Source organism: Platalea leucorodia, assembly GCF_965183815.1.
Source record: "Platalea leucorodia genome assembly, chromosome: 16".
NCBI lineage: Eukaryota > Metazoa > Chordata > Aves > Pelecaniformes > Threskiornithidae > Platalea > Platalea leucorodia.
Genome location: NC_138838.1, coordinates 9,838,704 through 9,865,116, shown reverse-complemented (window position 1 = coordinate 9,865,116; position 26,413 = coordinate 9,838,704). Strand labels below are relative to the sequence as shown.

Sequence of the window (26,413 nt, the reverse complement as noted above, 5' to 3'; positions counted from 1 at the left end):
AAAGTGTCAATGCATGCAAATATCACATACAAAAACATCGAGAGTGCTGGGAGATGATACCAAGGGTAGAGGTGATCACAAGACAGCACACATTTAGTTTTTATTAAAAATACCAAACAACTCACTCTAACTATGCCACTTAGATGATCATTCTAACCTGCAGAAGTACAGGTACTTTTCCTCCAACTATTTACCTACCTACCTAGAAAGAAAGAGAAATAGCAAGCACACACATTTATACTTCCTCAAACTTGGCAGGCATGATTCATGTGAATGGGAAAGGAGGGTTTGGGGAGGCGGGTGAGATTGTATACTGGGTTTAGGGCAGTGGAGTATGAAAGAAGTAGAAGATATCACATGCATCATTACTGTCAGTAATCAATCATCTGATGAAAATAAACCCCAAAATTAGATGGATTCATGTATGACATCCACTGAAAATCTCAAACCCTAAGCACACTGAAGCTGGCAAACATCTTGTGCCATTTCACCTATGTCCAGACACAGCATCAGCAAATAAGATCAAACAAACCTTGAAAAGAAAGCAAAAGGAAGAATAAACCAGCTTGGAGACGACAATCTTCCACAAACCACTTCCCTGCATTATTTTCAAATACATTTTACTCTTAAGCAGTTTCAGAAAGGAGTGGGGGAGAAAAGAGACCCACTACTATTTTTTTTAAACTGGCTCAGCACCAGCACCAGCTCAGAGAGAGGGAGAGAAAAATAATTCTTCAAACATGATCCTTGGTACTTGATTAAAACGTTGCTAGCCAGCCGACGAAACCCTAAATTGCCAGAGGGTTCGAAGTGGAGTGGATACACGGTGCTGCTCACGGTCCTCTTCATTTGCTATGATATCTGCTCTGTGGGCCTCATCTGTATATCTCCAATCTAGAAGAGACCAACATAGGATTTTACTGGAGCACTGAAGTCCACTTTAAATCCTGCTCTGGGCACTTCCAGGCTGCACCATTACAGTGGCAAGCTGCACATGAAGAAAGTTCCTGTGACTAGAAATGAGCCTGCTTAACTGAGATATTAGAAAGAAATAAAGGTGAATGTGACTGCTCTCCCTTCAGCGGAAGGGATAAAAGCACAAACGTGCACAGAACAGAGTGCAAGATGACACTGATTACAGACTCTCATGGTTCAAGTCTTTAGTTTGGTCCTGCTAACAGAGAGTCAAGCAGAAGCACTGCTTGATCGGCCACAGGCAGGACTTTTTATCCTCTTGACAAGAAGGCAAACTGTCACTACTGATCCAACGTCAAGACAGACACGTCTTGCTCCAAAGGAGCAGAGTTCACATGAGGAGCTGCTAAACCTCTCATGATCAAAGTTTGCTTTTACAACAGGTACTTCTACGTTGCATATACTAAACTTTGACACAGCTCCTGACTCCAGCTCAAAGCTGGTCACTTATTTCTTGTTTCACAGGAGGGACGGCCCTCTGGCAGCACAAGCATCTCACACCACCCTTGGGAGGTGTCTGGCAGCATCAGGGCCAACACGGTATTTGGCAACTGGCAGGATCCGACCCCGTGGCAAGTCTGGCAGCAAAACTCAGATGGCACCATCCAAAAAAAAGGGTAAAGCATGCCCATATCCCTCCCGTTCCCCCTGCCTTGCGCAGTCCTTCTCTGGGGTCAGAGCAGCCTTTGCTGGATCCGCAGGGCTGTGAGCAGCCCGAGCAGCGCAACCCCATAGCTGCCATAAGGGAAGTGTAAACATGATCAGTGCTAATCCCCAGCCCAGGCTCTGCTAAGCACGCAGCTGATACAGCGGCTGCAATGCTGATTAGCAAATGTCAGGGCAGCAGTTACCCTCTCCGCCTTCAGCCACCCACCACAGAGTCCTCCAACCCAACCGCAGCCTACCTGTACATGAGGTGGGGCACTGAGGACATATATGACAGCGTTAGCCATATCTTCAGCTTTGAGACACTGGAAAGACAGGAAAGAGATTCTTTGTCAAAGGGCACCTCAGGAAGTTAACCATAAGATCATGTCTTTCCTACCCATCAATAATGAATTTCGACAGTGTCACTGGAGCATGTCAAAAAGATGCAAGCACGCAGGAAAAAAATAATCTGTTAAAAATTTAACAAAGGACGTGTCTGGTGCTGATAATTCTCCATTTGCTGTGAATAATCTTACTACTGGCACAGTAATTCTGCCAGGTCAGGCATTGCTATCCTTACCTAAAATCACCAGAGAAGCACATGAAATCCTGTGTTAGCCACCTGCAAGACAACACCCTCTCACATTTCTTCTTGTGCAGGCATGTTTACTTATTGTATCTTCTCTTCAATAAAGAGGTCATAGCCTACCAAATGTTAAAGCTGGCTGCTATTTATTTACAGGAACATAAAAATAAAAGGAAAAATATAGGGAGTCAGAAACAGAACCTGAATGAAAATCTACGTAGTGTGTAAACATCAGTGCAAAATCTGAGGTCTGAGTGCTGACACTTTGGGGATGCCGATTAAGTCCTGGAAAGCACTGGGCGCTCTGCAGAACTAGTTCCTTGTACTATTAGCCAGGAGAGAGACTGTTAAAGTATAATCAGAGCCCCTTCCCTCTGCTTCCATTTCTCCATGTCCTACCCGAATACTCTCGTAGGTTGCAGCAGCTCTCTCAGGGTCATTATCATGAAGTTTAAAAGCAAATCCTGTTTCCACCAGTCCTGGAGATATACACTGGAAAAAAGCAGAGCACATCCTAATAGGATTTGTGATTTCCCTTCAGTAAAAGAATTAAAAAAAAGAAAAGGAAAAAAAGAGAAAACTTTTTAGCACTGAAAAAGCCAAAAAACCCCACCCCCCTTTCTATCATTCTCCTTCCCCACCCTTTTTCCAGGGGAATAGTTTAAGAGAGCAGGCTTTGCCTTAATGATTGTTGAGGCAGGTACCTCTGGGGAACTGCTGATGGGTGCTTCCCTCTCATGCCCCAAAGGGACAGAGAAGCAGAGAAAATGATGGAAAAGCTTGCAATACAAATTAACTTCTGGACACATCACTTCTGAGATGCAAGCTCTGCATGAGAGCAAACAGCCCAACTGATTGCCTCCCTCTGCTGTCCTGAGCTCCCCTCGCTCCCGGACAAGCGACTGCCCGCTTTGTGCGCCCAAAAAGTTTATCCCCTGACACAGCTCATTGCTGCTGTGCCTTCTGCACCCCAGTCTCATTCTGCCTGGGAAAGAGAGGTGACCGGGGACAGTTGGCTACAGGACCTGAACGTTCCCAGTGCGCTGAGTACTATTTTTGCGTTTCCCTGCCTGTTTTCCAAAGGGAAAACCTCTGCCCCATAAAGCCTGCCAGCTCTCTACCACCCACAAAAGCAGGAGAGAGGAAGAGAGCCCACAGTACTCACTGTAGCTCGTATATGAGTCTTTGCTTCTCTGAGTTCTTGCCTCAGCCCCTCCGTGAGGGCTGTAACTGCGTACTTGGTGGCACTGTAAAAATGCACCACCGACTGTGGCACAACGCTGTGGCCGTTCATGCTGAGGAGAGAGCAGAAAGGAAAGTGCTGAGAGGTGGGGAGGCAAGCAGAGTCCTGAGGAGGACCCAACAGGATATTCAAACCACCGTAATGAACACAGAAAGAGATGCTGACATGGTGGCTACGTGAGGAATTCCCCTGTCCTGTGGGGAACGCGTACCACCAGAGGCTCCTCTCAACATAGCTGTTTTCTGGAGCTGGTCAAGAAGTTTCCATCTTCAGCCTTGCACTATCACAAGTGATTGGTATTATTCTTTTCTCCCTGGTTTGGTCTTTCTTGCATTTAGACCAGCAGAGGTTAAAAAAAGTAGTTTGAAAATCAACCATCACAATCCTTGGAAAATGCCTCCTTGGGCGCCATCAGCCCACTCCAAGGTTAAAGCTCCACCACTCGAATCCTCTCTGTGAGGCGGGGAGGAGGAAGCACACGCGGCTGATCCCACGTTCCCCCCTTGCGTACCTATTAATGTTAATAATATGCCCATCATCGATGTTTCTCTCTTTCATGGACTGGTAGGCCTCTCGGGTGCAGATACTCACAGCCATCACGTTGACCTGAGGGAAGAGAAAAGAAGAAGAAACTAAAGACGAGCAGCCTAGCCTCGCACCCTTTGACTTGCCCCTCGCACGCCCAAAGCCATGGATGCAGGTTACAGTCCCCGACCCACGGCAATTCCTGCAAACACCAACAGAGGGAAATGCACATACACACACCGCACGCCTCGCCGCACACCCCACATCACGCTGCGACCAAGCTCAGGGCTGTAGCAACAAGGGGTTTGGGCAGGGGAGGCACAGATATCCAGTTTTGTGAGACAGCCTTGGCCTCTGCTAGAAATAAATGGACTTAATTGTTTTACAGACAAGAGTGAGGGTAGAGTGCAAGGTAAGGGAGAACAAACCCACTTCCCCACAGTCAGCACTCTGTCCAGGAGACAAAATTGTTTATTTTGTACAGCACTGAGCACACTGGAGTTTGGGCAGTTGATAGGACACTAACAGCAGGTAATTAGCTCAGCTAGTTAACGAGGAAATCCCCAGATATTCCCTGTCAGAGAGCCAGGCACTCAGAGCACCGCAAACCACACGGCCAGCAAAGAGCTTCCCGTGCACAAATCAAATGAAGCCAAAGATCACATCGTGGCATGGGGAGGGCCAGAGTGGGCAAGCAACCCTGTAGATATGAAAGCCACCGACCTGTCACACCGTCCACTGACATTTTCCTCAGCCCAACTGGATAAGCCAAGGAAGAAAGGACACAGCAATTTATCCAGTCCTTTAGGACAGGATCCAGAGCTTTCCAGGCTCTTGCTCTTTGGACCAGCACTGCCCAGCACACCGTGGCTCAGCTAAACTCAGTCGTATCACCTCCGCAATGTGCGACGGTTAATGCGCAGATGCCTTGAGCATTTGCTGACCATAAAACACAGAGTCAAAGTTTCCAGGAAGATGGAGGTATGGAAATTCCCCCAGCTGGAATACAAAGCACCCAGGGGTGTGTGCAGGACTGATGAGCAAGCCACCTCAGCAGCAGTGCTAACTGCTCAAGTTTACAGCAGTTTAGATTTGGAAGAGTGGCTGAAAGGTAGAAAGTGTCTGCTGAAGCCCTCTAGAAAGGATGTAACCACTTCAAGGCAGGACACACTGGCAAGTCCTACCTAACGGCACGTCACTCTGCTAACTAAATGAGCAGGCCAGACAAGTCTAAAAACACCGCTGTGAACTAAATACCCAGGAAAAATGAAATTTCTGATGAATCACAAGTCGGGTGCAACTATAAATGGGAGGAGCAGCAGGAACAAGGCCATGTCAACAGTGAGCAAAGGACACACGAGAGGGCTGGCTATCAATGCTGTGAAACTTATAAACAAGAACAGGGCGAGCTAACTAGGACTTGCTAGCACAAAAGGACATGCGAGAGAGGAACATTAGTTTGGAGACCAGAAAGTAAGAGGCAGAAAGGGATGGATTCAAGAGATGTAATTACTGAGCAGCACACAAAGGACGAGTGGGGTCAGCTGAAGGATCTTTGGGTCACTGCTTTTGTCTTGGTTGTTATTTCTATTCATTACTAGAGGCCATCCTTACGAGTTTTTGTCTTAGTGATAGATAAATAGCATGCTTATCTGATGTTGGAGTACCCAGGCAACACAACAAGTAGAGTCATCATCCTCATCCAAGTGCACTTTGGTTGAGCACACAGTCACTGCCGGATATCTCAGTCACCATACCTGGAACTACAGAGATAAATTCCCTGGCACCAGGTTGAAGATTTACCTTGGCTGTGCAAGGAAGAAAGTTAGCAGACATGTCAGCAGAAGTGGCACTGTACAACCACCTCAGCACTGGAGTGAAGCCCAGAGCAGGCAGGGCACCTGAAGGCTTTTGGATTTCACACTAAGGCGGTCAAGGAAAGCGGGAGTAACCCGCTCCAGTCTGATATACTAATCAAGTGAGGAGCCAGACCTTTCAGATATGGATCTGGGCAACTGTTCGTACAAAAAGCCTTCGTGACAAACAACATCCCTGCTTTCCTCCATGCCCCAGGGCGCCCTGAACCCACCGGGCACCGTGTCTTTCATGCAGTAGCTCCCTGGCTCCACTCCATCTCCGTAGGCCACTAGAGGGTAACATCAGCCTAAAGCCTGAGACCCGGCTCCAACGCTGTGACTCACGCTGAGCCATGCTTCCTTGCGTGGGTAGAGTTACAACATTTTGACAACTACTGGCAAAGCAAGATACTAATCAACAGCCACATGGGAAAGTCCAGAGCCCATACGATAAGACACCCTGGTACAACAAAACAACTGGCTGGAAGGCAGCTGAGCTGGGATTGCCTCGCTGCCTTTTCCCGATAGCACCCACAGGATTTTGGGGTGAAATCCCATTTCAAAACATGGAACAGGCACTCAGGAACCTAAAAACATGTCTGGAAAATGAGCAAGTCTTACGGCTGTATCATTTTGAGAAACAGTCTAAGGCCGTTGTTACAAATATCCATGCAAGACATTTTTCAGCCTTGCTCCTATTTTAAGAACAAAAGGTTCAAAGGTCCCTTAGCAAAGGTGGCCAACAAATCTGCACTCTGCCTTCGCGCAGCATGCTGCACAAGGCAGCACGTCTGTGACTGCCGCCTGTGTGTGCTAATGCAATAGAAACAATGAAGGCACATTTTCTAGTAATTAATGAGTTCCAATTGCCAGGTTGGGAGAATATAAAAGATCCTGTTCCTGGAAGCGCTGAGCATTTCACTTCCCAGAATCAGCCTTTTCTAAGGCAACAAAATGAGTATCCCAGCTCCTAAGTACACATAAAAATGCAGGTTACAGAAAACATATCTCTGCACAGATGGTATATAAAAGCAAGAAGAACAGAGCCTTGCCGATCAATGAATAATGCCAAGAAGAATCAAACCCATTTAGTGTCTAGAGGAGCAAGAGGATGTGTGCTGCAGGCCTTTGTGCCCTGAACAGTGCAAATGGATAGTTCAGCTTGAATTCCTGGCTGTAAAGGTCAGTAGGCAAGATGTGAAGGAGCTGTTCAAATCCCAGAGCCTGGAGTCCATGTGTACACAGCACCCAGCCCCAGCTACTCCAGCGTGGATCGGGGACGGCTGGAGGACTTTGCTCCAGCCTCACGTCAAGCACAACCTCACAAACAAGTAGAGAGAAAAGGGGGGAAGCTGCAAACCAAAAGATGAAGGGCTCAGAACCTGCCTGCGATAACACGCTCCCTCCCTGGCGCACGCTGAATTCGCTGGCTGGCAGTGCTGGGCTCTGCGCTGCTGTAAAGCAACGGAGAGACGATTCCCAACACGAGACTCCTGCAGCCCCAGGAGACGCAGCTCCCCCTTGGGAACCAATACCAGACAATAAGGAACTGGAACATTAAAAAAGGAGAGGAATAAGTCAATGATAACATGATTTCGACTGTTAGATGTACAGCAAGAAATTCTATAGAATAGGTATATTGAGAGAGGAGCCTGGAAGGAGACAGAGCCTCAAAGCTCATAAAAAATGCATGGAAACCAAAGTCGATTGACCAAAGAGAAAAAAATGCCTTTAATTTAAGGCCCTAATGCCTCCTAAATCGATAGATCAATGGCTGTTTAGAAACTTCTCCTGCCTTGCAGCCCAGAAGTACACTGAAACTCTCCAACAGCATCTCTCAAACTGTGCTGCTCACTAACACCCTTCTCCTAGGGACCTTTGGAAGAAGCCTCCCTCCCTGCTCCCGCTCAGCTCTGCAAAGCCCAGTGGCCCGTGAAAGGCACTGGCAACCTTCCCCCATCCTGACCCTCCGAGAGCTTCAGAGCATGCAGGAGAAATGGGCCTGGCGAGTGTTTCCCTGGGGCTGGTGTGCCACGGCGGGGAGAGCTGTCACTGCAGATCCCTCCCCAAACCTCACTGCCACACGGACGCCTGCACTGCCACGGCACACTTGGAGAGCGAGATTTCCAAGCAGGGAGGTCACGGCCACAAAACTGGAGACACACAGCAAAGGGAAAAATGCTGAGCTATTTCTACCACTTACCAACAGGCTAAAAAGCAAAACCCAGGCTTGTCAGGCTGCCTAGGCTGAGGTGGGTCAAGCATTTGGCTCTAGAGGGTCCCAGGGCTTCACCTTCACATTAAAGGTGCAAGTGTTATTCAGACAATTACACACAAGCCATGAGCACACACACCAGCTGCTGGGAAGCTGGCGAGAGGAAAAAAAATCTGCCAGTATATGAAGAAAGCTTGGGTGCCTGTCTGTTCCCAGTGCTACAACAGCATTTTTGCCAAGCAAATGAGAGCAGATACAGCCGTACAGATCACCTCTGGGAATAAAATATTCCCCCAGCGTGGTTTCCTAACGCTGCCCTTGTGGAGCCACCACCCTGCCTCTCCTCCCACCCCATCCATCACCCCGAAGCAGCTCCAAAGGGTGCACACAGCAGCACCCGCAAGGAGGGGGACCCCACAGGCTCCCAAATCCCATGTCAGGCCACTGTAAATGCCAACACAGGAGACTCTCATACAGGGCAATCCCCGTTCCAAAATCTTGCTCCCTAAAAGCGGTGGAAGGTGAGACAAAGGGAGCACTCCCACCTGAGCAGCCAGGGAAGGGAGCACAGAGGGGAAGGGCCTTCAGGTGGCAAAAGCCACGTGTATCCCCGAGCCTGTCCACCTTACAAAGAACAAAAGGTCAGAAGAACAAAGACAAACGAGCGCGAGAGACACGCAGCATCCATAGAGGCATCCACACACGATGCGATGACAGTGACCAGGACAAGGAGTTTACAAGGCGCAGGCGACCCGCAGGGCCAGGCCTGCGGCAAGACAACGCTGGGAAGTGCCCTGCTTTACACCAGCTCAGCCTCAGCTACACTTCACTTAATTTTCTTTAAAGACTCCATGGCAACCGGGGACAGGGAGATGCGGCTGTGCAGTGACCCAGGCTGGGCAACCCACAAAAGCCTTGGCTGGGCAGACAAAGCTGAGCTGAGCTTGCTTTGCCTGCAGTCACAGCACCCATCAGACCGGCCAAAATCCTAACAAGAACTTAATTAGCCAGGATATGGCAGCTCTTGCCCTGGCAGCAGGAGTCTGAGGCCTCCATGTGCCTCTCTGTTTTGCTTTACACAGCCCCTGATTCTGCTGCTGGATGAACAGCCACCGGCTGCCACAGGAGCCGACAGATCCCAGCTCATTCTGCTGTCAGATGTAGTAGCCCCGAGCCTACAGCTTTGAGCAGCTTTTCAAATAGACATGTCTTTTCCTTCACTAGGACAAGCCCTCACAGCTGCTGGAGGTGCTGCAAGGTTTACTCAAAGCCATAAGTTCAACTCTTGTTCCTATGAGGATGACACTTTCATGTAGGTAGTACCGGAGGGGAAAATCACCTTGATGAAAAGCTCCTATTTCAGCATCTCGCCAGCCAGAGCTGCAGGAAGGCCAGTACAAAAGGGCTGTTGCAAGGGCAGGCAAACTGGCCTGGGGTCCCGCAGCCGTGCCTGCCACTGGTATGTGCAGAAAAGGGCCATCGCATAATGACAAAAGGTGGTGAAGTCCCCAAAAGATGCACAGCAGCACCTCAGGACAGCAATACCCAGGGTGGATTGATGTGAACCAGGCAATTTCATATGCCGAACTGGGAGTTTGTACAAATGGTCCATGCCATTTACTAGCAGCTCTAACCAGATTATGGGCAGAAAATTAAGCTATAAAGACAAAAAGCATTACAGCTTTTTAAGCCAAAAAGAATCTGCCCATTTTACAACTCACTGCTACAACTAACAGGATTAGCTACAAAAGCCAGTGCTTGGCATTCAATTTCCTATTTTAATGAAGGGAAAAAAAAAAAAGTTAGGCTCATCACCCTTTAGAAAGCCATTGAGCTAAAAGAAAAAAATGCTACTGAACGTATTGAGTGTTTTCATACTCCAAGGTGAAGGCACATGGCTCAGCAGCGCATGATGTCTTCCCACTTCCCAATCAACAAACCCGGACCATGTCAGAGCTAGGTGGGAAGCAGGTCCTCAGCTCCGCACGCATGAAATAAGCAGATGGGGACAATGGTGCTGGTGGCCAAAAGAAATAATAAAAATCTAGCACAGTTCCTGCTCTCCCAGTGGCACTACTCACGTCTATCATCATCCGCCAGCCCTCCGTCTTCCCCGAGAGCAGGGGCTCGGGGCGAGCCAGCCCCGCATTGTTGATGCAGACATCGACTCCTTGATGAAGGGTCTTGATAGCGGAGAACATCGACAGGATCTCCTCTTCGTTGGAAAGATCGCACTTGTATGGGATGAGGGTCCCCGGATAGCCGGCACTCTGGCATTCAGCTGCCAATTTCTAGTGAAGAGAAAGGAAGGAAGAAAACAGCCATCAGCTTCCTCTCCTTGTGGAGCAGCTTATCCAGCCATTTGCTTAAAAACACACCCCAGGGCTAACAAAACACGGCAGCTTCCCGGCGAGCCCGTCTTAAGAGCAGGCACTAGGGAAGAATCATTGTAAATGCTAACTAAGAAAAAAGAAATATCAATATACATGAGAGTCTGAGCCTTTCAGCCTTTAAGTTATTAAACTTGAGGACGCACTCTGTGCTCATCCATCACCCCAGGCAATACGGGTCGAGGTGAGCAGGTGCTGACAAAATACAAATAAATACTGCCGTGGCACCAGGCTGCAAGTCTGCCACGCTGCCGCGCGGATAAAGGACACAGCAATCGCATGCCTGACAATTCCTCATTAGCCATTACCAACAATTATTCCAAGCATCCAGATCTTTTATAAGACTAGATGATACAAAGCAAATGAAAGGCCAAGAGCTGCTGCTGCTGGCCGCCTGTGTTAATGATGCGGCAGCCACCGCACCAAATCCTCTGGAGGATGCCCTTTACCCCCTGATGCTAATGAGAAGCAGCATCTCATCTCTGATGTGTCATATTAGCGACAGTGACAGCTTCCAGCGTGAGGCGGGAGCCACGTGATGTCTGGTTTCTGCGGAGAGATGGACTCTGGCTACAAACGTCCACCAAATCACTCGAACGCCATTGCCCGCGGTGGTTTCACCAACGTGACATTTCAGAGGGTGCAATAAAGCTGCTCTCCTGCCAGAGGCAGCTTTCCCACTCCTCCCGGCTCCTCCCTGCATACCAAGGACTACCATTCACAGCTGTTTGTAAAAGGAGGAGCGAGGCCCAGCTCAGGAGTCCCCTGGCTGGAAGCAGAGGACGCGGGACAGTGATTGCACATGAAGGCAGCTGCCAAACATCCCGGCCCCAGCTGAGCACCTGGAGCTCACCCGGCCTTGGCCAGAAACAAGGACACGGGGAAGCCAGGCCACCAGCCACAGCACTCGAGACCATTCAAAAAACCACCGGGAAGCTTGTACTGGAGGAATGCTGACTTTTTTTGCTTGCTATGAGGTACAGCATCACCTCCCAGACTGGCCAAGCTCCTCCGGGCCCTCCAGGAGGATGCATGGAGAAATTCCCACGTTCTGGAGAAGGCAGATGCTGAAACCAGCCCCACCACCTGTACTGACACGGGGAGGAGCCTGGAGAGCCATGCTGGCCTCGGACACAGCTGCTCTAATGAAAGCGGTGACAAACCAGAGCATCGAAGGTGCCTTTCTCCCAGGGGAAGCTAGCAAGCCCCCGGGTCCCCTGTCCCTTTCACTTAGCAGAGCTGGTCTTTCGGTGGCTGCCGCAGGGGCAGACTTGCCCCCCAAAACACCAGCATCGGTGACATTCGCAGAGTTTGTCAGCCAGCCTGATGCCCAAATTCTGAAATAAACATTAGACAAAAGAAAAAAAAAAAAAACATGGAAGATAAGGGGAAGTGGAAAGAGAAGAAAAAAAAAAAAAAAATCAGAGACAGCACGGCACCTGCTCCCCCGGCGCAGGCTGGCAGGAGAGCTGGCAGGAGAGCTCGTGGGGCTGCGTCAGTTCACAAACACCACGGGACCTGGCGAATGCCAAACCAAAGCACGGGCCCAGCTCCCACCCAGCTGGCCTCCAACGCCTGCCATCCCACAGATCAGATGCCAGCACGCCCAGGAAACCTGCAGGTTCTGATCCCTGAAGTTTTGTTAGAATGGGCTCTCGGCTCCCCAGCCAGCACAACACAGGACGGCTGTGTGCCTCGGGGTAACAAGAAGGACTGGCAACTCCGTTAGATGCCACAAAGTCCAAAAAGGGGAAAAAAATCCACCTGAGGATGTGAATTGGCTCCCAACTACAAATCATAGTGTGTGCTCTTTGTCAGTGGCTTTTTCAGCGACTAACTTTTTCTTAGCCAAGTTTTACACAGAGCAGGGCTGAGCACCCTCACTGGGAGAGGGACAGACAAGCCAGGACCTCCAAACCCCTCTCTGCACCCCAAGCACATTCATTTTAATTACTCTGGGGCAAGTGACTCTGTTCGGTAAATGATTTTCAACCTTTCTCCATACCTAGGACCACCACAGAGGTGGGCCAAGTCCCTGAACAGTGAGTTTAAGCTTCTCTGATTTGCCTTTCACAGCAATCCACAGCTTTCACAGACCACAAGCCAAAACCAGCCCAGGTCTAAGGGTCTGGTCCAGAAGCCGCTCTCCTTTCTGGGTAGCGCTTCAGTGAAGGCATTGCAGTAACACAAGAATTATTATTATTGCTCTCACAGCAGCAAGCGAGAAGGGGACGGATATGTTGAGTTCAGCCCGGAGATCGATACATCCCAACAGCATTGCGCTCTCTGGAGAGCTCTGCTTGGGCTGAGCTAGACAGTATTTCTGCCCTGCAGAGAACAAAGGTGCCCCTGGGGCTGAATCGTACCCCCCGTACCCTCCCGGGGCTGGCTGCACTTTGCTATACATGCAGTCTTGTTGATTATGTGCTGGTAAGAGTAGAAAAATATATACTTTTTAAAGATCAGAGTACACACTTGAGATTGAGAAAACGGAGGAAAAATCTGCAAGAGCAGCATTTAGAAAATTAAAAGCAGTATGAAGGGCTGCTGGAAGGTGCTAAACCACTCCAGGGATAGGGCCTTGTTCCTGCAAAGATACAGGAGGGAAAAAGGGGCACGGGGCCCTCAGCCACATTCTTCATACCCTGGCACCAAGGTGACAGCTTCAGAGCTCTCTCCATCCCACTGCCCAAGCCTCCAGCACTCCATCCCATTCAATATTTGCTTGTAAAGTACCACGGCTCACGTCTGGCACTTTTTCTTCCTAGTTCACCAGGTCATGGCCAGGACTATGGTCTTAATCTGCTCTTGGAAGAGGGCTGGTGTTCTGGCACCTCCTGCAATTGCCAGGCTGCAGTTAGTCTGCTTGATCAAAAGCTGGGTTATCTTTCCAGCGGTGCCTCCAAGTTCCACTGCTGGTGTCAGCGCTCGTCGCAGGTAAAGCCACATGCTGTCTTTCCAAGTTAGCGTACTCGCACGCAGAAAGGAAAAGCAGGGACCCATCACGTCCCGAGGCTGAGCAGCATGGTGCATCCCAGAGCTGCGGGCAGGAAAGCTTACAGCTTGTGGCAGGAACCAGCTGAACTCGAATCAAGCAACGCCAATGGTTTTGAAAGATGAGAAATACCAGCACGAGGGATTGGGATGAATCTCCCAAAAGTGGACTCATGCCAGGAGAGCTGGCTGGCTGGAAGAAGAGCCCATCAGCATGGACAGGAAAGGACAGACAAGCTCATCTACAGCCCAGAGGGAAACGCCGTGTTTAATATCTCCACTTCCATGTTCAGCTGTCACTTTTCACTATTCGGTGAAACCTTTCACTGTTCAGTACAGCTCCTCGATGGAGGCAGACAGGGTCTAAACACCACGGGCTGCAGCACAGCAACCCAGATGAAGGAGCAGATGAAACAAGGGGTGCTCTGGACAGCAGCGGCTGTTGTGATGGAGCTGCCCATCCTGTTTTCCCAGTCAATCTCCTCAGCTTACGTCTTGGATACACCAAGAGAAAGCTCCTTCTCACTCAGAGAAAGGCTTCTCTGCCACAACTGACCAGAGAAATCAAATATCTCTCAAGATCCTTCTTTTCCTGTCTGGTGTCTCGCTGCCTCAAACGAGACTCAACATGGATCCTTTCATCTCTCAAGCTACACTTGTGTTAACAAATTCTCTTTGAAAATGAAGTGCCGAACACCACTGACATCTAGGCGGAGCTGAACGTGCTTCAACCATCTACAGATAAAGAGTCGTCACAGGCTCTTCAAAGAAATATCAACTGTGGGCAAGTTTGCAAGACAAGACTTATATAAAGCAACTCTCTAAATTAGGGAGCTTGCAATATTTTTTCAGTGCATCCGTTAAGTCACTCAATTAATGCTCATTCCACTTTAAGCAAACCACATGCACAAGGAGGGGGGAAAAAAAAAAAAAAAAAGAAAAAAAGCTGTTTTTCCAGATTTCATAAGCAACTTGAGAGTGACCATGTAACACAACACCAATACAGATGAGAGCCAGGGCACCTCCAGCAGCTGGAGATGAAGATTTGAAACAAGACCTGAGCATCGCTGTACCACACCGTTATCACTGGGTGCTTGGAAATCAACAGCCAGGTGCTATAGTTCCTGGTACAAACTGGGATAATGCAACATAAAGAAGAAATAGATACCCTACGTGTTAAAACGTGTAAGCTAGAGCCATCCACTGCCATGGGTGCAAGTCCTCACCCCTGTAATTCTGATACGCTACCCAGCATGAACACAGTACCCGGCAAGTCCTGCAACACCCATGAAAGACCAGCTGTCCACAAAGGGCACCTAAACTACTCGTGGGCCATAACGAGCCAAGACAGCAGTACGTACTAGATACACGGGCTGCAACGTGCCTCTTGCTTAGACACCAATTTTTCCATTGACATCAGTGATTTACCTCAGCTTCCAGCGGTGTTGCATGAATGAATGAGCAAATGAAAAAAACCACCTAGTGCCTACCTACGTGTAAATAAGACAAAGAAGAATACCTGGCCATGCTGTTTACTATATACTATTTAGTTGTCTGCTTTTAAAGGTCTAAAAGGATACCTCGCATTTACGGGATGTTTTTCATATGTTAAGAATACGTCAGTTCTCCCAAGAATGGGTTAATGCTCTTTCTTTGTGCGTAGGACACTTGGGAAGGGCACAGTGCCATGCATTTACATTCAGTCTTGGTAAAATGGTTTCACAAAACTAATTGATACAAACATTTAAAGGGACTCTTAAGGGGAGGAAAAAAAAAAGAAGAGAGTCACATAAGGCTTTATTTGGCAAACCATCCTATTAACTTCAGACGCATTTAGTTCAGAGAGATTAAAGCCAGAAGAAACCATTAGGTAATTTTTAATCTAACCTGCCATTCATCACAGGTACTCGCATCCTACTGATTTAGCTTATGCTTAAATACATAGCTGTACCAAGAAACCAACTGGAAAGAAACCAAAGTCACCCCAATTACTTTTGCTCTCTAAAGGAAACGAAGGAGAAAAATCCTAACGAACAGCATCACAGTTGTGAAAGAAAACTTGGGGCTTACAAATCCTTTCATTTTACTGATTGGCAAGTTTGAAGCTTCTTTTAATTAAGATTTAATACCAGCGCAACAGCATAATAGAGGAAGAGAGATATAGTGAATAAAGCACTATACTGGGGTTTATTTCCATAGTGTGCTCTGTGACCATGGGCAAGATTCAGAGCTGTTTCCCCATCTGTAAAATGGAGATAATTACACTGAGCCCCTTCCTAGAGCTGCCGGGTACCTGGGGCTTTTTGCCTGCATATGATCCAAGGATGAGTATCACTTCACATTTCTTCCAGTTCCTTTTGCCTGGCTCCAGGTGCCCGAACAGGGCCTCCATGGGGGCCTAAAAGGAGTTTTCAAATGAATAAAACAGTAAAGTGCTTCTCTCTCCCTCTCGTGAGCTTCAAATTGATGCTTTTCACTGATTGTTTGCCAATTGCCGCTCCTCAGCTCAGATCCATGTCTGTTCCAGGACAGAAGGCAGAACGGTGGGGATGAAAAAGCTTGGAAAATAAGGTTTAAAAGGAAAAGCAAACATACAGTACTCAGCTCGGGGCACCAACACCAAAACCTAGTACAGACGAAGAAGGACTAGCACCAGTTTCAGACCATTTACCTGAAGTGCATCTCAAGTACAGGCTGCCTGGTCAGCAAGACTGAATTTTTCACATTGCTCTAGAAACCCACCACCTCTTGGCACAGGCAAAGGAAAAAAAAGTGATCAAAACTTGGACAAAATTTAAGTCCCTGTATTTTTTTCACCCTGTATCATACTAAATGTACTGACTTCACAGACCTTGCAAAGACTCACAGGTGGCACACAAAATCAGCACTCATATAATAAATAACGCAGAAAAATCAGATCTCATTTTGTGGAAGAGACGGGAATAAAACCCTGGGGAACCTCTTGGATCTATTTGCTGTTTATCAGCTTCTAGCAGCAAGAAGCAGACCCTGGAGAGGCATTAAGGGGTAACAGTCCCAGCCAGGTAGTCGTGACTGCGGTCATCATCAGGGCTACAGAGCACGGCATGGCACAGCCAGGCAGCCCTCCTCCTGCCAGGCTCCTCACACCCGTGGTGCTGCCACAATTTACGATACCCACCAGAGACAGCACAAAATTACATCTTGCCATATCCCTGGCATCAGCTGTCCAGGATATCTCCTGGATGCTACCCAGGCTCTGGACACTGAACGTCAACACGGTACCTGCCCTTTGCCCAGCAAACCCATCCCACAGGCTCCGTAGGGCCAAGCGGCACCTCCTGCCCATCTCCTGCCCGTGGGTGCAGCGTGGCCCAAGGGAGCCACTCAGCTGCTTTCAACGCAGGCATTGAAGCCCAACTCCCTGCTAAACAGGGGTCTGGTTGAGCAGTCATGTCTTCCCAGGACTGGTAATTGTCCTCCCACACCGCTCCAGACTCACGCTGCCTTTTTCCAAGCCCTTTCTGCTCCCTGCACTTTTTCAGTAGTTAAACAACCAAGATTATTTTTTTCCTAGCTCACTTAATTTTAAATTTCCAGTGTCATACAGGCAAGCCAAATCGCCCCATTTACGCTGCCCTGAATGTCCCTGCTACCTTAAGGCATTCAAACAATCGCTCCTTACGTCAAGGCTGAAGGCACTTTTTTTTTTTTTACTGCTTGCTCAGATCACTGTTGCTATGGGCTGGCATGGGGGAGGAGGAAATACGCTGCTCCTACGATGACAGCTCATTAGAGCAATATCTCATGCTTATTCTGAGGTATGACTATCCTAAAACAAGCATCATAGGTGCCTGCTTGCTCTTCAGCTCCAACATGCACAAAGCAGGTTCCCACGCAGCCAGGCACGTAGATGCTTTCCTTCCTTAAAGGATCCCAGTACTCTTATTAAGACGAAAGCTGCCGTATTGCAGCCACCCACGGTCCTCCACCAGCCCTCGTCTGCCTTCGCAAGCAGGGTTCAAAGACCACATAACTCCAAGACACCCAGGCGCCTGCACACAGCAGACCCGATGGTCCACGTGTTGCAGGCTGGATCGCCGCCCGTTCCAGCACAGATTTCCAAGGCAACCTGCAAACACACCACTCGGAGGGCAGAGCCGAGCCTGAGCTTCAGCCTGACACCCTCAGATCACAGCACATGCCTTCTGTGTCATCTCCACCACAGGCGAGCACACCTCCACTACGCTCAGGGAGTCGGGAAAAAATTATTTATTTATTTTAATTAAATCAAACTCCACCTAATCTTGCAGCAGTGAAGGTCTGAGATGCCTAGCGATACCCTGGAGATCTAGGGTGTGATCAGAGGTCCATGGAAACCATTGGCACATGCCCACCCTGAATAACGTATGTTGTAACCGAGTATATCGCTGTACCTTGTGGGTGAGACTCGGCAGCACTCTTGAGGACAGCCAGGACCCGTTCCCAGCTCTGTCACAAGCTCACCGGGGGGCTTTCCCCCTTCCCAGCCCCAGCATCCCCGCCTACCAGGCAAAGCAGCAGCAGATGATAACCCACTGGTGAGCTCCGAGCTCCTCGCTCGGGGGGCTGGGAAAACCTGAGCATCGATCGCAGCCACTGGGCTCCCAGAGCTTGGCCAAGCCCCACACCTCGCTGCGACACAACCCGCCTGTCAGTGCGGCCATCTGCAAAGCACCCGCCGCTGTCACCGAAAGAGCTGTACCAGAACAGCAGGTCCCCACCGTCAGACCGCAAGATCAGCCTTTTCTCCTCTCCACACCCCACAACGCAGCCCTGGATTTTCTCCAAAGCCCACAGAGGTGGGTGCTTTCCTGCTCTCCCCCAGCTCCATCCGCACGGCAGCAAGCACTCCTGCTGCGAGGGCAGGGCGAGAGCCGCGGTCCCCACGTGTCTCTGTCTCATCGGCTCCCATCCTGCGCCCGTGTAATCCTCAACGAATCCGCTTCTGAAAAGACAGATTAACGCATGCTTGGAGAGGAGCGGGCCTTCCCCCACCAGCTCCCAACACTCCCCAGTAGCAAAATTCAGATGATGGGTCCTACATTTTAATACACCCCAGATTTACAACCCACCATGAAGGCTCTCGCACACCCCAGCCCAGCCGTGGTCGAAGCAAGCAGCAGCGACAGCAGGGATTACCACTTCCATCGCCGCCCAGCTGCAGGTGCCGCGATTAAACATCTGTACCAACGCCAACGGACACAGCGGACTCAGTGCCGCTCACATCTACGCCGACGCTAATCCCCAGTTAAGCTGAGCAGAGCTGCAGCTGATCTGCACGAGCCTAACAGGGAGAAAAGTCTGGCTGAAGGAGCAAGACTGCAGGTCCTCTGCTCCCGCAGCACCCTGGTCCCGTGTCACCTTACAGAACCAGGGTGGTTTGCACCCACCCAGGACCGACCAAGGCAAAATAATGATATTGTCAGCCTGGAAATTACCATTAACACTTCCCACATGGACACTGGCAGAAGAGAGGGTTAAAGCTCAACTTTAGCACAGCCACTGCTGTCTGCAGAGCTTAAACTATTAACAAGCCCCAGGAAAACCACCGTCGTATTTACTCCCCAACACTGTGCCGGCTGCGTCCGGACCTCCCTGCCCCGGGAGACCCTCCACAAACCCGAAACACAGACCAGAAACCCCCTCCATGCCTGATCGCTGCTCCCATGCCACCCTCCCACCTCTGTAGGGCAGCAGCTGCCAGGTGTTACATGGGGAAACTGAGGCACGGGACAGCTACCTGATCTGCCTTGTTATACAGCAAGACAGAGGCAGAACAAGCAGCCCATCAGGTCTCCAAAATCCCAGGAAAGGCTCAGTTATTACCTATTTCTAGGGCTGCAAGCATGACATACCCCAGTATCGCCGCTCTACTGCAAAGAGAAGCGGAGAAGGGGGGGCTGCTGCAATAAGACCTTTTTAAAGCGCATTTTGGGAGGAAGGAAGATGAATCCAACCCGGTTTAAAAGCAACCCTTCCCCCACGTGCCTCCTGAGCGTCAAGGCTGAGGAAAACCATTGGGACAGCAAAGAATTTGTTCCCGCTACTCAGAACAGCAATTATGGGATCTCTTTCGCATTTAATCAGGAAAGGATCTGGTCAGGGACAAGCAGCAATAAAAGCACCTCAGAGGCCTTGAGTAGCCACCATCCCTGAGGCAAGGCCTTCGTCAAACACAAAACAAGCCCTTCCAGAGGCCAAGGAGAACCTGAAGGTCATTCATTTACACCGGGACCATGCCTTGGGATTATTCTGCCTGGAGCTACTCCTCCTGCCTTAAAAAAAATAATTCATCGGGCTACCGCGCAGCCCAGCAGCTCTGCAGCCTGCGTGCCGGGAGAGCGACCAGACAGAGGAGAGAGGGAGCGACGAGGTCCACGGCGAGCATTTGGGGACAGCGGCTCATCCACCTTCGGCACGGGGCAGGGGACGGGAGCCAGGCACCAAAATTCGGGCCTTTTGCGTTCAGCCATGAGCCCGTTGCTGTAAGTCACGAGATTAAGACAGTGCGGGCACAAAGGCAAACCTGTGTTTTCAGGAATGCCCCGTGAAACCCAGCCCCGGCTGTAGGGCAGAGGGACAGACCCCACCATGGACACCTGGCACTGCAGGGACATCCACAGCTCGACCCCGTGGACAGACGCCCACAGGGGAAGGCCAAAATTTTAACCAGTTGACCTCCAAGCCTTAAACATGATTTGCACACACCGTAATTAAATTCCACATTCAGGTACTACGAAACAACTTAGCCATTAATTAACCACCTTGGAACACTGAAGGGGTCGAGAGCCTCCCTTGCACCTTACGGCCCGGGCAGCCATCGGTGGAAGGGACCAGCCAGCCCACAAATGGCTACAGGGGATGCTCAGCTCCCAGGAGGAAGGCTCGGCTGCTTCTTCCTCCTCCCACACCACCACCATCACGGCGCTGCTTGACGAAGAGAGCACGAACCTCTTCAGAGATTGGACTGCTCGAATCTGCAATCAATAGCTCAGCTTATCAAAGGCAATTTCTTGAGCAAGATCTAACCTTGACAATGCAGTCCCTGGTTATAAATGTTACCTTTGATCAATAACTGTCACAAATGCATTAGAATTAATCGGTTAAACCTTGTATTTTAAACCACGTTTATTGCTTCCTGCACAGCTCGCTCTCCGCACCCCAACAAAGAACAAAAGATATTTTTTTTAAGAACACGATATCCATGATTAAATCTCTCCAACGCCTTGAAGCAGGCCATCACCCGAGGGCCCCCATCTCCCCCCGCTCGCCGACAAAGCCTCGCTGCTCTGGGAGGGCAGCAGGTTCCCCCCACCACCCTGCCCCTCTGGCAGCGCAGCCAGGGACCGCTGCTTCAGGGGATGCCCGCCCGTCTCCCGGGAGCAGCCGGACCCTTTGTTATTTGGCCTGCAGCGGACCCGAGACGTTCCCATCGCAGGCAGGGAGCCCGGGGTGAGCCATACAAGACGAGCCGGCCGGCACGCCGGAGTCGCGCAGCTCTGTGCACTCCGACCCCGCAACCCCGGCAGCTCAGCTGTTTCCAGCAGCGATGCGAAGGACTGCAGGAGCCAGCTGACTTCCCACACCTCTCCCGAGGAGTCTTTCTTTTCTAAGTGATGAATTAACAACACTTGGAAGGCATTGGAGAAAAATAAAATTAAAAAAAAAATTACAAAATAAGTGACAGATGCTCCTGGCCACCCTACAGCAAGGTATCAAAGGAATGAATGAGCTGCTGGAAGATTTCTGGCAAAACTGAGTGAAGCAGGCGGGACTGCCCCAACCGGAGCTTCTCCCATCGGCGACAGCCCCGGCCACGCAGCCGCAATGCATGCACGGATCCAGCGCTCCGACACCAGGGCCGGAGGGAGAACTCCTGCCAGCACTTTTGCCATTCTCTACAAATATAAAAATAAATATAAAAATACATGAAATTAAATTTTATTATAAAAAAAGAGTGTAAAAGCAAGCATCAACTGCAGACTCTTTGGAAACAGTTCCGTCTCGTACATTCCTGCGCTCCAAAAGAAAAGCACCGGAGTACCTCGATGCCTTTACCATGCCTCTGAGCCAGACCCTACGTTCACCACAAACCCTCCCAAGTCTTCCCCCACCCCAGGGGAAGAACACAACTGAATAAAACTTATGCACGACACCAAATAAAGGACCAGAGAGTGGTTTGCCAGTGGGAGGAAATGTTTTGTACCGTGCATGGGGAAACTCTCTCCCTTTTTTGTGCTGCTGCAAGAACTCAGACACTAAACACAAATTTCTGGAAAACATCAGGAAGAAGAAAGTTGAAGAGCCTTGTAGTGAAGCCATCAAAAGCGATAACTCTGCTTTTTGTCTGCGGGATGGAGTGACTGCAGGGTAACGCGCCATCCCATACCAGCTGAGCTGTGGCAAGTGATTAAATCACAGCACGTCTTCTCCCACGCTGGAGACCCAACCGGTCAGCGAGGGGGTCCCTGTGAAGGGGATCATCTAACAGGGAGCAGTTTCCACCAAAGCTTGGTCTTACAGGCTGCTAGAAACTCTTGGCTAATTCATTAAAGCCCCGACGCTCGCTCCTGACTTGGAACGCGTGTAGGTATCTGAAGAGCAGAAAACACTCGGTATGAGCACATGCCAAAAAGTCTATGACAGCTGTTAGTACCTCCAGGCTTCTCGTTTAAAACAAGCCTTCAACTCAAATTATCTCCTGGCATGCAAAAGTAAAATAAAGCCATTTCAATTATATTTTATTCCTCGATGTCTGACTATTAAAGTTACTGTTGGGTGACCCACACAAAGAGTCTCCACTCACAAAAGCAGCGCGAGTGGGGAACACAAGGCTGCTTGCGAGCGAGGACTGCAGGAGGGTCAGCACCGCGTTTTAAAGGGTCACAGCTAGGTACAACCACAGAGGGGAACCCAGCCGCCGGAGCCTGCGTTTGCCATGCCTGCACATACGAAAACGTGACAAAAGAAAAATCAAATCCAGTTTTGAAGCGATACCACCGAAGTCAGCCGGAGTGCTCACTCAAGGCACGTCAGGCGCGTGGCTTTCCGACAGAGCCAGCGGAACAACAACAACAAAAAAAACCCAAAAACAAAACCAAGAGATTTTTGCAGTTTTTCTAAGTCATTAACATTTTATTTCAAAAGTCAAATAAAGAGCACTGGAGTCATGACACAGGTTTAATACCAAAATCGCAACTTTGCAATTCCTTCGTTATCTTGCCTCAAGCCCTTATCTGATTTTCCAAGAGATTAAGAAATCTTGACATAGCATTTATTGCCCGAGTTAAATTCCCCACAAGACAACATACTCTTTCAGTCACCAGTTTACGGCAGGTTATAAAACCACCATATAGAGTGGTTCCACCCACTTTACCTTAAAATGGATGACTAGTGCATAACATGGAAACATATGCTTTTGTGCTACAAAATGAGTACTGTATGCCTGGTTTTAAACTGTACCGTTTGCACTCTTTCCATTTCAAGCTGTCTTGATTTATTTTTTGGGTTTGTTCCTCTGTACACCATTATCCACAACGGTATTTAGCAAATTATTCCATTTTAATACAGCAACAAGATTCGTCCTGCAGCAACTACATCCGCGATGCTCTAACCTCTCCTTCATTCACATCTGGCAACACCAAGCCCTCAGCTCCTTCGTATTCCTCTCCTCTCGTCCCTCCGCCACCGCGCCCCAGCCCTGAACATCAGCGCCGCTTCCCCCATCCCGCCCCTTACGCGTGAGCCGCTCTCCCCGAACTAGCGCATCCTTCGAATCCCCACCACGGCTTCCTGCACGGATGCCATCCTCCCGCTCCCGACCAACAACGACTTGGAAAATCAGCAGCCGGAGATAACAGATGAGTATATTTTGTGGATAGATCTGGTTATACAATAACTAATCAAGGTAACAACACGCTTGCAGAGTGCCAATGGCGCAGACCATCCCATTGCCTTCCTACTGCCCGGGGCATCCGAAGCCCCTCCGGCGGGCAGGAGCCCCGCCGGCAGCTCCCGGGACGGGGTCTGGCCACCTCGCCCACCGTAGCAGCCGCAGCAGGGTCACCCCCGCACACAACGCCAACTCCCGCTCCTCGAGATGACTTCTTACAGCCACGTCCAAAGTCCCAAGTCCCAGCATGAGCTCAATAGTCTGAAGCCTGAATATCTTCCTCCCCTTTTTTTTTTTAAAGAAAAAAAACCACAGGGTGAAGCTGCTGGAGGAAAGCTTAGTTATCGTAAACAACTCTGCTCCGAAGGCACGGCAAGAGTCGGTAAGAAGCCTCGTCTGTGCCAACACAAGCGTCCCAGTCCGAGGTGAGGGACCCGTTCCCGGAGTGACCCCGGACCACCTCGCGCTCCACCACCTTCCCTTCCCCGAGCGAGCAGCACCTCCAGGATCATCTTCCTCTTTAAGGAAACATGCTTTGCAATAAGTAAAACCACACTAGCAACGGAGCTAAACACAGTCCAGACACATACCAAAACAGATGACCGTGTGCTGCAAACACAATTCGGTCCTTAGAGAGGACGGGAGACAGAATGAAGCAGGGACAAACATTAGCTGCGGTGTTAAACACAAGTTTTCAAAACACGACAGTAAAAATAGACTTGGAAGATGCCAAACAGTCAGCACTGCTCAGTGAACGTGCCTACCGCACAACCCAGATAAATCACCTTTATAAAGTGTGATTGCATTTTATGCAGATTCAAACAAGAAGGTAAAGCCTTTAAAAGACTACACTTTCTGAAATCTATACTGTATTTGTGCCAGGGAAGTTTCAGAAAGGAAGGCTTTCAGGCTTCAGAAAGGAAACTCCGCTGGAGCACCAAAGGAAGATAGAAGTTTCATTGATTTTCTTTCCAAAGAACATCAAAATATTTAAAAAGAAAATCAAAAGAAAGGGCAATATTGGCAATGGCTTTTCTTTCTATTTTGGAGGGGAACGGGAAGCACCAGCATCCTTTACCAGATGCCGTGAGGCTACAACAGCCTCACGAAGCCAGAGAATGAAAGTACGTTAAACACCGTCAGCCGCGCGTGGGAAAGCCTTTGGAGAGCTCGGCCTGCCCCGTACGCCGCAGCATCAAAACGTCGGGACGTCCCAAATTAGAAGCAAGCCCCAAAGGACAGTTAAATAAGCTACACCGGTGTGTCTTCTCTCTGCAAGCGGTATCTTTCTCATTCATGACAAAGAATGGAAAAAGTTTTGTTTCTTCCAAGCGTTTCTTTATTTAACCCCACTTCCCAGCAACACCTGCAGCACCAAGCCTTGTTTTCCATGATTTTTTGAATGATTTATTCTTGGTGCGGTCAACTCTGCCTAGTGAGTCCTTATCCCCTCTGCTAAGGCAATACAAACGCTGGGTGTTGGTATAGATCTCCTTTGGCTCGGCAGGCACCAAACAGCCGAGACAACAACATTTAAGCTGCCCGACTATAACTTTTTTCCTCCCTCAGAGGAAACTTCTTAAAAAGTAAATAAGCTTTAGCCCATGCCATTGCAAGGGAAAGCCTACAAACGCATCCAGCTACAAAAAAGGATCCTACAGAAACTATTTCTCTTAAGCATCTTTATTTTCAAGCCAGCGTCGTGAGGTTTTTGACTTAGCTCTAGAGATGCTCGCCATAAGGGTAAACAACACGTTAAGGACCAAAACTCTCTTTTAACATTAACTCATGAGAGCATCCCATCTCCTAAGAGCAGCGTGCGGACAGAAAGCCCGTGACGTCCCACACCGAGCGGGGTTTAACGTGCCCTGAAACATTTCGCAGCCCAGAGCCGCTCCTTCCCACGGCGGGGTCAGGCAGCCAGATGCTGGTTTTGACCTCGGTAAGAGGTAGCTCAAAATCAAACCAAACCAAACTGGATCTGCTCCTCGGGCAGCTTCCAAGCCACCGTCCCCGCTCCTCCGGGGCGGGAAAAGCCCCGCAGGGCCCCGGGAAGGCGCCCACCCAGGGGAGCCCCCGCACCCCGCTCTTCCCTCCGGCCGGGGCGGGCCCGCGGGGGGGAGCCCGGCCCGGGGCCGCTCCGCCATCGGCCCCCGCCGCCCGCAGCGGGGCGAGCCGGCGAGCGGCGGCCGCCCGCAGCCCGTCCCAGGGCGGGCAGGCGGAGCCCCGGCCCGGCCGCGCACCGCCCGCGGGCCCGGCCCGGCGGCCCGGAGCACCCCCGCCCCGGCGAGGCCTCCTGGGCAGGCGGCAGCGGCGCGGCCGAGGCCCGCCCGTGGGGCGCTCCCGCCGTGGGGCTGCCCGCACGCCCCGGCCCCGGCCGAAAGGTGCCCCCGCCCCGCTACCGGTACCGGTACCTCGATCTTGTCGACGCTGCGAGCGCAGCCCACCACCTTCATGCCGTGCTGCACCAGCGCCCGCGCCACGGCCGCGCCGATGCCCACGGAGGCGCCGGTCACCAGCGCGACGCGACCGGTCCAGCGCTCCATGGCCCCGGCCCGGCCCCGCCGCCGCCGCGCACAATGCGCCGCCCGCCCGCTCCGCCGGCCACGCCCACGCCGGCCGCGCCCACGGCCACGCCCCCACGCCGACCACACCCACGGCCACGCCCAGGACGTGCCACGCCCCCCCGCCTTGCATGCAGCGAGTTTGTGAGGGCTCAGCCGGCGGGGCCGGGGCCGCCGTCCCGCCCCGCCCGGGTTTGGGGTTTTTCCTCCCAAAACGTCCCGGTGAGAAGGGAGAGCCCTGGAATCAGAAAGGCGAAACGCCGTTAAACGGCTTTTTCGCTTCAAAGGTAAAACACGTTCTGTCAGCTGGGTAAGGAACAGAGGTGGGCTGCTTTAAATCAAAAATAGTTTATTAACGTGAAACGGCTGCGTGGACTCCTGTTCTCTTCAACGACGTAATAACTACACGAGCTCTATCGCAGTCCCGACACTGACTGAATTACCCGTTCGCTCGCACGCGCAGCGAGGAGGAGAAGGCTGCTGTGTTATTTTACACAGAACTCA

The 26,413-nt window shown here is 50.5% G+C and overlaps 1 protein-coding gene across 1 annotated transcript; it reads right to left on the bottom strand.

Moving 5' to 3' along the window:
* Positions 1 to 852: 852 nt before the first annotated feature.
* On the bottom strand, positions 853 to 25,891 carry DHRS11 (dehydrogenase/reductase 11; the record flags this gene model as incomplete). The annotated part of the gene is made up of 7 exons (XM_082327898.1): positions 853 to 894; positions 1,881 to 1,946; positions 2,609 to 2,701; positions 3,375 to 3,504; positions 3,964 to 4,058; positions 10,130 to 10,339; positions 25,760 to 25,891. 7 exons carry the CDS (start codon positions 25,889 to 25,891, stop codon positions 853 to 855), a joined length of 768 nt encoding a protein of 255 aa, XP_082184024.1.
* Positions 25,892 to 26,413: the final 522 nt, after the last annotated feature.